Consider the following 13,965-nt stretch of genomic DNA (forward strand, 5'->3'; position numbering starts at 1 on the left):
AGAAAACCAAGGTGGATGAGGTCACCTGGGTACTATTAGAATGATCTCTGCCCCTTCCAACTTAATTTTCTTCATTACCTTTGACTGCATTAACACTGGACGAAGACTAGCACAATACTCTGGGCCAACTTATTGTGAGAGCATTAAAAGCCACTGTCCCCTCCATCCAAATCTTGTGCTCAACAGAAGTCAGCAAATGCCCAAAGAAGCAGGTAGTTGGTGTGTATGGCTGTAGTCAATCCTGTCCAGGTCAGTCACGGGTTATTTGAGCAAGATGCAAGGAGAAACCCAACAGTGGTCAACAACCACACCAGAAGTTGCATCAAGTCAGATATTCAGTTACATAAGCCAGGAGAGTAGTCCAAAACGTAGTCAATCCAAGGTTAAAATGAAAGAGGAACACAGTATCAGCACTAAGGCTATGAGAGAGCTGTTAAGATATTTATGGAAAGCTTCTTCAAGACCACAAGTGCTAATCATCACCTAATGATGTCAGTCTTTAGTTAACCAGAGCTGGGCATGGTGTTCCTCCTTCCTCCACTGAATGAAGGACAGGGGAATGTCTTTTTCAGTCTCTGCAGCCTCTAGCAGCTCCCGCTGGGGATTTTCATGTCCTCAAGTTCAGAGAAAGTTCCACTCATAGACTGAAGCTTTCTGACAGTCTAATGCTTCCTCCTCCTCTGGGTCATCCAGGGGGTGTGCTAAGGCAAATCGCAACCTGAACTATTGAAGTTCCCTCAGATGGAACTTGGTCGAAGAAACTGAGTCTGAACAAGCAATGATCTTTCCTGAAAGCATTGCCAAAATCATTAGTTGTGATATATTCAAACTCGTGAGCTTCCTGATCAGGGATTGGCTCTTCACCCTTCTGCCATTCAATACGGAGACATATCTATAATTGCTCCCAGATGCTGAAGAGGCTCCAGATGACTGCAGACAATCCAAAATGATACATATATTCTGCACTTCTGCAGAAATGAGTGAACCAAAAGGTCATCCAAGTATGATTGGATGTGAACCCCTTTCAATTTCAGGTGAGCTACTAAAGCACCTTCATGAACACCTGCAGAGGAGCCAACAGACCATTCTTTCACTTGATTCCGTCACTTCAACACCATTGAAAGGATTAGAAACAGAAATAAAAAAAACTACCTTTATTTTTTCTTCTTCATCCATTACATATTTTTAAACAGGGATGTGGTTTATTATTCAGACATTCAGGCAACGTTGATTTTATTAGTTTAGAGGGAGAAAAAGCATATAAATGCAAACATTGTTGGTTTAACCTGAACGCAACTGCATAACTTACTACTGACCAGCTGAGTGTGATGAGGACAGTTCTTCCTTAGCAATAAAATGGAGCACTTAAAATATTGCTGAACAGCAATGTCTAGATTCTGGTCTTTGCAGTAAACAAACAGGTTTTATAGTTTTTAATCTTCAAGTCCATAACTGGATTAATATACACACTGTTATGTGTAAGGAATTCAGATCATATAAACACTGTACAGGCCAAAGAAAACCTTGAGAATGAAACTGAAGAGGTGTATGATAAGAAAGATACTGCATGTATTTACAAATTTGGTCAAACACTACAATAAAGTGTTCACATTAGGATGGCCAAGCTAACCACCTACTTTCTCAGCTCAAATAAAAATGACCAGTTTCCTTGAGAATTTAAGACATTATCAATAATACAAACAGGCAGAGTGAAAACTTTAGACCAAGTCATATAGTCTCTCTTTTTATAGGCCAGGTTCAAGCTTTTAGAGGAAAGGTTTGCGAAAGTAATTAACAGCAATAGTGATTAGCAACGACCAGATTTGCGCAATGTGTTCATATGTGCACTTAATTCAAAAACAATGCACTGTACTTTTGGCTGTTAACAAAAAAAATAAATTACAAAATAATTCCCTGGAAATGCAATAATGATTTCAAAAGGTGTGCATTTATCCATTTTCATACACATTTTGAATGTTACTACAAGATATTAAAAATAAATAAGTATGCCAAAAGGCATGCACTGATAGACAAAAGTTATTAAAAGTTAGGTCTAGGAGGCTCTTTTTAAAAGAAGTCATACACAATTTGAGTTTTGGTCAACAAATCTGCCTAGCCATTTTCTTTCTTTCACTCCAGCTCATCATGGTACTGGCAGCTAAACATGACAATAGTACACCTCTGTCATTATGGCTTTAAATGAAGCAATCAGATAGAGGGCAAAAGAAAGAGAAAAAGGAAAGTGCTGCCTTTTCTATTGAACAGTTTAATTGTTCACAATACAGGCACTTCAAGGAACTATGGGGAAAGTACCTGACCAAACCTATCAGTTGTATCTTAGTGTTGTAAAATTTCACCAAAGTGAAAGAAAGTTCCAAAAACCCACAGCAAGTGATTAGGAACTACAAGCCAGCATTCATTGAAGGCAGCATTATATCCAATCATTTTCATTTCTTTGTTTATATCAATTTACAAGCAGACCTACCTACATTTGTTCCATGGCACATCCATACCTTCATTGTTTAAAGCTGTCATTCACCACTAGCATTAATGAAAAAAAATTCCAGATTTCCTAATCTATTGATCCCTGTTCACAGTTATTGTTTTGTAGTGTGGTTTTAGAAATGCTAAAGAACTTTCTGTTGAAATTCAACATTGGTGTCATACATAACTAGAAGCAAGCCTGCATTATACAAACATTTTGTATTCCTGTACAAGCACTATTGCCACTTCTACTACACTGCATCTTATTTAGAGGCACAACAAAAGCTGATTTTGAAACTCAGATTTTACTGATGATGATTCACCTCCTCACCTAGAAAGCACAGCATTTGGCCTTCAACCCTCAGATACCACCTCACCTTGCTTCTTGTTTTAGTACCACCAAGCAGTGACTGTACCATATTTCTGAAAAGATTTAATGGTGGCACTTGTAAACATTGTACCATCAAAGAAATGGTATGGGGAAATCAATGCCAGTATTGACAAAATCTTAAAGCAAGATATATTTTAAACGCTTGAGTAACTCTTCTTATTTTGACTGTTCTCTAAAAATAAACTGATTTCAACATGGCATCACAGAAACCGCAGCACATGCCAGGTTTATGAAATATCTGGTCTTCATCCAATCTCTGCTAATGTTTTCTAGGACAGTTTTTGTTTTACTGAGGAAAGAGCAGCATTTTTTCCCATATTGGTCCAGGAACTTAGTGATCAAAGAAGTACTCATGTGTTAAAGCTTCCAGGAGAGATGATCCAAATAAAAGTATGCTGAACCGCCAAATCAAAGCAAGTATGAGGACCTTCTTTGAAAGAGAGGTGTCAGAAAAACATGTGGTCACTAGAGATGACTAATCACAATATAGCAGATGAGCAAGTAAGTAATTCCCCATGATCTGCTGTCTTCCAAAGTCATTTGTGACGCTGAATGGTTTTCCTTTTCCTTCGCTTGAAAAAACAGCAGCACCTGCAATTGTAAAATAAAAACTGCCTTAATAAGCAGAAGGAATGAACCATACTTAATACAGACTATCAAGCAAAAATAAATTTGCAGCTATAAGGAGTTTAAGCAACATGAAAATGCTAAACTGTATTAAAACAGCAAATCAGTTATAATAAAGCAGACTTCTAATGCATGCCATTAGATGCGTATTATCTACATGGTATGATGAAAATGGAACAGTGGATGTTTTGGAAGATCATCAATTTCAGCAGAAATGAACAGAACACAGAACACTGTCCTATACACAGGTTTCATGAAAGAGAAATAATATATTTTAGGTGAATGTTCAGATATAGAAATGAAAACTTAGATTTGGCCTTGGATCCTATCCTGCTACAAGAACAGAGGATAGACTTAATAAACAGCCAGATCATTTTTTGAAATAGGGATGTTTTATCAGAACTCAGTTTGACAATACTATGGAACATTTAAGAGCTACTTAATTATTTATATACAATCTGTGACCTTTAGATTTTAGAGGTGGTTAGAGCAGATGTGCCTGAAACTGGGAAAGACAAGTAGAAACAGTTTTGAAGTATGTAACATTTATTCAACTTCTTTTGCAGTTTGATAGTACCAATAACATCACTGGCTGACCCTGGGCAAGTTACATTCTCTTCGTCTTACAGGAAGGCAATGGCAAACCTCCTCTGAATAAATCTTGTCCAGCAAATCCTAGGCTAGGGTTACCACAAATTGTAATTAACATGAAGCAACATAACAAAAAAGTCTGAAACACTAGAAGTGTGTGAAAATCCAGACAGCCTAAATAAAACCATTATTTTCTAAAATCTTGCTAAATTGAGTATTTGGCAGGGTTCGCTGACAATTTTCTTCCACTAAAAACACTCTGGACCACAGTGTTAATACCAAGCTAAGGAGGGCATATTCAGAGTGTTCATTATTTTATGGTGATAATCAAGCTGAAATCCACCTCTGGAATGTGATGATCTGCAGCCATCATAACCCTATAAAGCTCTAAACGGTTCCAGCCCAGCTTACTTGTCCAAATGTGTCTCCCGCTATGACCTACCACGTAATTTAAAATCTTCAGGGGAGGCCCTATCTTGGTCCCACCAGCCTCACAGGTGCAGCTGGCAGGGACGAGAGATAGGGCCTTCTCAGTGGTGGCTTCTCAGCTGTGGAACTCCCTCCCTAATGACATCCGGCAGGCTCCATCCCTTTTGAGTTTTAGAAAGAAAGTGAAGACCTGGCTATGTGAGCAAGCGTTCAAAGAATAAGTTTTGTTGGCTTCGACTCGGTCTGGACTAAGGTTTATGTACAAGGTTTTTGTGGATGAATGGCACAAGTATTTTGTATTGTTTTAAATCTGTATTTAACTGCTTATGTTTTTATTCTTTTGTATTGTTGTGTATTGGCATCAAATTCTGCCAGTTTGGCAAGCCGCCCTGAGTCGCTTCAGGTGAGAAGGGCGGGATAGAAATGATGTAAATAAATAAATAAATATCTCCTGCCTTATTAATACACTATGAGCTTCTATAGTGGCTTTGAAAAATTGCTCAATCCATCTGAAGAATAAATACAATGCCACGTTCTAAACTTAATGGTCACTAGAGGGCCTCCCTCCAACAAGGACTATTTTCAGTTGCTGTTTCCAAATGCTCTGTTGTATCCTTTTCTTGTGAGACAAAAATTTCGCTATCTACTTTAGACAGGTTTACAGGAACCTAGTGCTGGGGGCTATAAAATAAATTTGATTTGTGAAAAGAACAATTAACAATTTTCAGGCCTTTGTTATAAGAGTGTCATTCTCATAGTGAACATGGCAGGCAAAACAAATGATTAACTTATCTGAGTTGCCAATTACAGAGTCTTTTTAACAACCTCCATACTACTGAACTACAAAAGAAATTGAAATTTTCTTCAGTCTGAAAGATAACACATGGAAAACAAAAACTCACATTCCCTATTTCCCCAATAACTTTAACACTAACCTTCCAATATTTCACTTTTTAAAAACATCTATATTTCATGGTTTCCCAGCTTTATTTTATCAGCTTTTAATTTTGATTGTTCATGGGAGCTTTGGATATTTGTTCCCCAGAGCTTTTTTCTCTCTCTTAGGTTCACATTCATCTAATTATGATTACAAATTACAACTGGGCTTTGTCTGCTATCATTTGATTTCATAAAATACTACTAGATGATACAGGGATACTATGATTATGTTTTTTTCCTGCCTCAAAATTTATAAGTCTAAATACAAAGCTACCAGAATGGTTTGTTTGTTCACAATTAAAGTATTCCTTGCTACTATTTGATTTGAGGTTGTGTGTCTTCAAGTCATTTCTGACTTATGGCAACTCTAAAGTGAACCTATCACGGTTTTCGTGACAAAATTTGTTCAGATGGAATTTGCCTTAGCCTCAGAGGCAGCTAGAGTGACTTGGCTAACATCACTCAGTGAGTTTTCATGGCTGAGCAGGGATCTGACCCCTGGTCTCCAAAGTCTTAATTTAGCACTGTAACCATTATACTGCACTTACTCTCTATTATATGATACTTGTCTGTATTACTGTCTGCATTAATTATATTCAGGGCTAAGTAATATATTCAAGGGTACCGTTGAAATTACACTACCCATGCACAAAGTCAAGCTGTGGAAACCTTGACGTTTACAAACTTTGAAAAAAAAACCTTTAGGAAAAGAAATCTAAAGAGACAACAAACAAAAAACACATCCAGAAATAACAAATGAGGATGAAAGCTACCCTTTCTATGCTGCTTATATTTGGCAAAGCAAAGCAAAAAAAGATGGGACTGGAACAAAATATTCTGAGAGACAGTACAGTTACTAGCTGACATCTTGAACAGGATTCTGTTCTGCAGCATCTTGTTCAAGTTATATCTGCAGCACTCATAAAATGAAAATACTTATAACAAGAATTGAAAACTAGATTAAAGCTTCTGGTTGGTGAAATAATAACAAAGCAATTTAAATATTTCCATGTATTTGCTTCATATCAGATCAATTTGTTATATTCCAGATATAAAAAAACCACAACAACTATCCTTGCTCACATTGAAGCAAACTGTGTGGCAGTAATCCTATTGCTGCTTCACAGTGACCTTCCCAACGTTGCCTCTTGTGCTTCCAAACAGAATTCAATACATTATTGAAGCTTACAGAGCAGAACCTACAGAGACTTGGCATTTATACAAATTACGTGATTATGAAACAAGGTCTAGAATGAAATAATTTCATGTCATGTACATGCACAAACTGGGGGTTCTGCCATTTATTCCAGTGACATTTTCCCACAGTACTTTAGAAACTACTAGCTGTGCCCAGCCACACATTGCTGTGGCGTTGTCTGATGGTGTTGGTGAGAAATTGTTGAGGTAGTGGTGGTATTGAATGTCTGCTGTATGGTTGTCTTTATGTTTAGTATGCATTTGGTTGTTTGTGTACTGTGAAAGTGGTGAGGGCAGAGGGGGTCTATGTCCCTATGTAGTATTGTATAGTATTTATACGTTGTCCATGTGTTGTGAATGCTTGGATTGTGTCCTGCTGCATAGTAGAAAGGGTTGGGCTGGATGGCCCTTAGGGGTCTCTCCAAACTCTTGGATTCTATGCTTCTATTATTATTATTATCATCATCATCATCATCATCATCATCATCTTCTTCTTCTTCATCATCATCATCATTATGTAGAGGCTGGATGGCCATCTGTCAGGAGTGCTTGGATTGTGTCCTCCTGCATGGCATAGAAGGAAGTAGATCTGGATGATCCTTAGGGGTCACTCCAAACCTTAGGACTGTATGATGATGTTGTTGTTATTATTATTAGTATTGAGAGGCTGGGTGGCCATCTGTTGGGAGTGCTTGGATTGTGTCCTGCATGGCAGAATTGGGTTGGACTGGATGGCCTTTAGGGGTGTCTCCTGTCTGATGCTATGATTTGATGTGTATTATTATTGTGCAGATACTGGATGGCCATCTGTCAGGAGTGGTTGGATTGTGTCCTTCTGCATGATATAAGGAAGTTGAACTGGATGATCCTTAGGGGTATCTGCTAACCTTAGGATTGTATGATATGCTTATTATTATTATTATTATTATTATTATTATTATTATTATTATTATTATTATTGAGAGGCTGGCTGGCCATCTGTTGGGAATGCTTGGATTGTGTCCTGCATGGCAGAATTGGGTTGGACTGGATGGCCTTTAGGGGTGTCTCCTAACTGTCTGATTCTATGATTTGATGTGTACTATTATTGTGCAGATATTGGATGGCCATCTGTCAGGAGTGGTTGGATTGTGTCCTCCTGCATGATATAAGGAAGTTGAACTGGATGATCCTTAGGGGTATCTGCTAACCTTAGGATTGTATGATATGCTTATTATTATTATTATTATTATTATTATTATTATTATTATTATTATTATTGAGAGGCTGGCTGGCCATCTGTTGGGAATGCTTGGATTGTGTCCTGCATGGCAGAATTGGGTTGGACTGGATGGCCTTTAGGGGTGTCTCCTAACTGTCTGATTCTATGATTTGATGTGTATTATTATTGTGCAGATATTGGATGGCCATCTGTCAGGAGTGGTTGGATTGTGTCCTCCTGCATGATATAAGGAAGTTGAACTGGATGATCCTTAGGGGTATCTGCTAACCTTAGGATTGTATGATATTCTTATTATTCTTATTATTCTTATTATTATTATTATTATTATTATTATTATTATTATTATTATTGAGAGGCTGGCTGGCCATCTGTTGGGAGTGCTTGGATTGTATCGTCCAATGGCAGAGTTGGGTTGGACTGGATGGCCTTTAGGGGTCTCTCCTAACTGTCTGATTCTATGATTTGATTTGTATTATGACTGTGCAGATCTTGGATGGCCATCTGTCAGGAGTGCTTGGTTTGTGTCATCCTGCATGGTAGAAGGAAGTTGAATTGGACGATCCTTAGGGGTGTCTCCTAACCTTATGATTGTATGATATTATTATTATTATTATTATTATTATTATTATTATTATTATTATTATTATTATTATTATTGAGAGGCTGGGTGGCCATCTTTTGGGCGTGCTTGGATTGTGTCCTCCATGGCAAAATTGGGTTGGACTGGATTACCACAGTAATTATTTCATATTACAGTAGAATCTCACTTATCCAACATTCGCTTATCCAGTGTTCTGGATTATCCAATGCAGTCTGCCTTTTAGTAGTCAATGTTTTTGTAGTCAATGTTTTAAATTCATTGTGATATTTTGGTGCTAAATTTGTAAATACAGTAATTACAACATAGCATTACTGAGCACTGAACTACTTTTTCTGTCAAATTTGTTGTATAACATGTTTGCTGCTTAATTTGTATAATGATTACCTAATTTGATGTTCAATCAGCTTTTCCTGAATCCCTTCTTATTATCCAACATATTCACTTATCCAACGTTCTGCCAGCCTGTTTATGTTGGATAAGTGAGACTCTACTGTATATTTATAATCTTATATTATCTGCTTAGAACTGGATTATATGAGGCCCCTTCTACACAGCTGTATAAAATGCACACTGAAGTGAATTATCTGGTAGTGTGGACTCAAGACAATCCAGTTCAAAGCAGATAATATAAGATTATAAATGGGTGTGTGGAAGCTGTGTGGAAGGGCCTTGAGTCTACACTGCCATATAATTCAGTTAAAATCAGATAATCTGTATCTTATAGGCAGTGTGGAAGAGGCCTGAGGCCTAACTGTGCCTGTCCCCTGGGTTGAGTAGGTTGCTAGGAGACCAAGTGGGCAGAGTTTAGCCTTGTAACTGGCAGCAATTGGATAAAAACAATTATTCCTCTCCCTCTAATTAGGAATTTATTTTTCTTTTCTTTTTGTTGTATGAACGTAGAGGCATGGATGAGGGGTTGTGTTGCCAAGTTTAGTGTTTCTGTGATGTGTAGTTTTGTTGTTTTATCCTAGGCCGTAGGATGGTAGATATGGGGAAAAATGCAAAACAAAACAAACAACAAAAAGAGGGCCAAGATAGAAGTAAAAGGAGATATCCCGGTGGGGGACATAAGGAAAAAAGAATGAAAGGACACAAGATTTTGTGATTAGCCATGCCATTTCCACCAATGTATTTGGATATAGATATTCTACTTCCCAGTTTCCCGCTCCTTTGCAACTTCACCTACCCATACATGTTTGGTAACAAATGGCACTGAATGACAGCTAGGAACGGTACACAATTAAATAAAAATGCTCAGGTTTGAGGTAATTATCCTGGGCATTTGGGCATGAGCATTGTGCAAATCCAGTTCTAGGACAAAAAAATATGAACAAGCTTAACAAGGTAGGACAGTCAAGAGTGAAGCATGGGTTTACTTCAGCACCCAAACAAAAAAAATTACAAATCACAGTTCTGCTGTTCTGTGTTTGAACTTTACTGTACTTTACAAATATTTATCACTTCAGATGATATAAGCACTAACAGATGCAACTTGTAAGAATTCCTCACATTATCCCAGATTTGTATGAAGCTAAACTACCTGGTGTACTGATTTAAATATTGACGACTTTGATTCTGGGGACCAGGTTATGATTTTCTACTCAGCCACAAAAACCTATTGGATGTCCTTGGGCAACTCATACTCAGCCTTAGTAGAAGACAAAGGCAAAGCCACTCAGAATAAAACTAGTCAATAAAATGTTTGCCTTACAATTGCCAGAAATAGTTTTTGAAGGCACACAACAAAAAAATTAACTCAGTGTGCAGATATTTGAATGAACTGTCTACAATGCTAAATATGAGAAAAATAATATCATTGATTGAAACATTTAGCCAGTGTAGCAAAGACTCTTTAAAAAGATATATTTGAGTGTTCATGATTACCTAGGTAAATCTTATCTAATCCATTTGCACCATGTAAAAATGTCTCCCATATTAGCAGAAACTTTAACGGGCACACAATTTCTAATTGAAACAATATGAGTTGAAAGTACACTGCTTTTGTGGTAAGACCTCACACTACTATGTCCTCTCTAGCATTTAGTCTCCTGGACTGCCCAGTATTTTGGCTTTACAGGAAATTTTAGGAATGGATAATTGGAATGAAAAAAATAATGCCCTACATATAGTGGAAAAATGTGATGGAACAGACATGAATGTAACACCACATGTAAAACATGTATACAAATAACATAAGCATGCTTAAATTCTAAGATAACATATAGCTAAGAAGCACATCAAGCATAAATAGCAATTTAGAGTCAAGAGACTTTCATATGTAATTAATTCATGGCTAATTCACCACTCCCTAACATGTTTATACTGTCATAAAATCTCCTTGGTAAGGACTCTAACATAAATGTATGTCAGAGGCTACAGGTGGAAAAAGCCACAGGCATACCCTGTTTCCCCGAAAATAAGACATCCCCGAAAAATAAGACCTAGTAGAATTTTTGCTGAATTGCTAAATATAAGGCCTCCCCCGAAAGTAAGACCTAGCAATGTTTTTGTTTGGAAGCATGCCCAGCACCTGCCAAACAGAACACCAGAGCATTCAGGATTGGTAAATGTACATACCAGTTGTACATGGAAATAATGGTAGTAACAAGAAATTCTTGATAGGATTCAGTTTGTCTGGTTATGCTGGTTTGTGATGACAACTACTGTACAGTATATAATAAATGTTCTTTTTTGTCCAACAATAAATGTGAATTCTTATTCATGAAAAAAATAAGACATCCTCTGAAAATGAGACCTAGCACATCTTTGGGAGCAAAAATTAATATAAAACACTGTCTTATTTTCGGGAAAACACAGTAGTAGCCATAATGGAAGGTAGACAAAGTAACAGAAAGAGAAGGATGCCAACTCCAAGACACCTATTACTCCAATGCTTCCTACACTAACCCTGAAAAGCCAGATTTCTAAGAGCATGTGGTCTCTAAGAGCCAGTGGAGAATGGTCAAAGGTAAGGAAACCCTATGAGGAATAGTTTAGGGAGTTGGGTATATCTAGTGGGAGGGGTTGGACTAAATGGCCATTGGAGCCCCAAATCTATGATTCTATGACCTAACCCAACTCATGTGAAAGTAGACACTGGCAAAATACATTGTTTGGAGCTGGCAACCTTCACCTCTTGATGACAATTTCATCTGCCTTTTTGCCACCAATGCATGGCCCTGGAAAAAATGCAACTGCTAATGTAACTTGATCATTACAATAGCATAGCACACTATCAATGATTCCACCCACTGTTTTACACAGGCATTTCTAACTCTATTTGAATATAATGTGAATATTTTCTCCTAGCAACAGCAACTTGGAAATAATGAGCCATTAGAGAAAGGTAGACATACAGAACAAGTGTAGCATGAAGAACATATTATTGCAGAGAACAGAAGTCTAAGTATTTTATTTATTTTTATCCTGCTTTTCTCTGTAGGAACTATACTGTATTTTAGAATTTGGAGAAATAGTTAAACGTGAAATATTCTTTCCAATTCTAAGTGGGATATATTTATCCATCTAATGACTATGGTATAGCTGAGTGTTGTGCATATTCTGCTACTATAAGGCAATTTTACACTCATTTTGTCAAGTTATGTGATGTTATGGCTTATATCATGATGTCTTACTTTGACTTTATACCTTAATTTGGAGTAAGGTGCCAACAGTGTGCCCATGACACGCAGCTCTATTTCTCTGTTACATATGAATGAAGAGAAGCTGTTAACATGGTCTAGGCTGCTGCTTTAATGTGGAGGTGGATTTACCAAAACTGAATCCTGGTAAGATGGTAGTAAGCAGTTTCCAGGTGCATATTTGAAATATTAATGAGTTTAGCCAGAGCCACAGTCCTCTTTAAAACATAAATAGCTTGTGTGTACTCCTAAATCTATCTATTTATCAGCATGACTTAGGCAATATTTAATGGCAATGGAAAGAAGCTATGGCCTTTATATATAGGAATTGTGATCCATGTATGGTTAACTTGATGAAGGATTACTATAATGCTTTTGTTGCAGTACCACATTTGAAATTGACTTGAATGCTACAATTAGTGTGGAACTGAATGGAGGGCCCAGCCACATATGTATCACATCTATACTGAAGACTGGGATTAACTGCATATTACGTACCATGCCAAAACCATACTCAGTTTTGTTCAATAATCCAAGACTAACAATAATTCTTTTTAAAGATCTGTTAAATCTTTTAAAATAGTCCAAGTTGACGATGTTAATGTATTATATTCTATCAAGTTTAGTGTGAAAGAGGCAAAGCATATATCTTCTTTATGATGGTGCTACACTATGGAAACCCATACTGCTATTTGGAAAAAATGAAATATAGTGTAATTCTTGAAGTTATTAAATACAAAGTTTTTGCACAACATTTCCTGAGCACATGCAATGATTTTGCAGTCATTCTGTGGCATGTATATTTTATTGTTTAGTAATGCCTACTGCCTCTGTAGCACAGATTTTTGATTGTGAGCCTAGAAGCAGGTGTTTGTGCATTCAATTTGACTTACAACAATCCCATGAATTTCATAGGGTTTTCTTAGGCAAGTGATATTTAGAAGTGGTTTTGCCATTTTTTTCCTTCTTTCCAGTAGCACTCAGTATTCATTGGTGGTCCCCCATTTAAGTAGTAACAAGACTTGACCTTGATTAGCTTTCCAAGATCCAATGGGATCTGTGGCCTTTAGGATATTTAGCCTCTCCTAGAGGCAGGCTCTGTCCCATTTATCGTTTGTTTTATAAACCACCTTTCTGCAACAGAGTCTAAGGTAGCTTTTTATCTCTCCAAACTAGGTACCTTCTTGAAAATGTAAAATGTAAAGAGATGCTACATAAAGCTTGTTTCTTTAATTATCAAGGTATGGAAGGTTCTATACTCTAAGACCATCTACTGTTTACTTATCTTGTTTAGTTACTTATAACACGTGAATGCATGTACATTGTAAAATGAATATTATCTATCTTTCCAAGAATGTTCAAAAGTCTAGATTTGACAGCAATTTTTAACAGACTGTAGTATTTTGACAGTTAATACTTTAACTAAATGTGTTATTTGCTATTACTGAACTGCAATTCAAATGCTTTATGTGTGCTGAGATATTACTGCAGAAGTTAAAATATGTTACTTCCTTCTTAAAATGGCAAATCAAAGAATAAAACAGGTGCACAATAATTACATTGATATTAAAGCACACATTTAGATATATTAAATAACAATGCACCAAGACTACATCACTTCAAAACAAACAAGAGTTGAAGCAGGCAAAAGTGTTCCTGAAGAAGCTATTATCTTTCAAAATATAATAATTAGCTACATTAGAATCATTACGTTTTTTCTTTTCCAATTATTATTTGCTCTAGAGAACCATTTTATTTTAAAATGCTCTGGAGCCATTTCTGCCTGCCTGTGCTTTAGAACTCACCACATGTTCAATACTTTCTGGCAGCTAATACAAAGAAA

At 36.8% G+C, this 13,965-nt stretch overlaps 1 protein-coding gene across 7 annotated transcripts in view; it reads right to left on the reverse strand.

The window, feature by feature from the left end:
- Positions 1 to 1,139: 1,139 nt before the first annotated feature.
- csnk1g3 (casein kinase 1 gamma 3) overlaps positions 1,140 to 13,965 on the reverse strand; it is a 91,773-nt gene continuing 78,947 nt past the window's right edge. For 3 of the 7 annotated variants that reach the window (XM_008114068.3, XM_008114066.3, XM_008114065.3), the window contains 2 exons: positions 13,928 to 13,951; positions 1,140 to 3,466 (listed from right to left, as the gene is read on the reverse strand). In XM_008114068.3, coding sequence (XP_008112275.1) covers positions 3,412 to 3,466; positions 13,928 to 13,951 — 79 coding nt within the window. In that variant the 3' untranslated portion in view covers positions 1,140 to 3,411. Of the gene's footprint in view, positions 3,467 to 13,923; positions 13,952 to 13,965 lie in introns of those variants that run through there. The other 4 variants (XM_062972140.1, XM_062972139.1, XM_008114067.3 and 1 more) reach the window with 2 other exon arrangements.

The sequence above is a fragment of the Anolis carolinensis genome, chromosome 2 (assembly GCF_035594765.1).
Source record: "Anolis carolinensis isolate JA03-04 chromosome 2, rAnoCar3.1.pri, whole genome shotgun sequence".
NCBI lineage: Eukaryota > Metazoa > Chordata > Lepidosauria > Squamata > Dactyloidae > Anolis > Anolis carolinensis.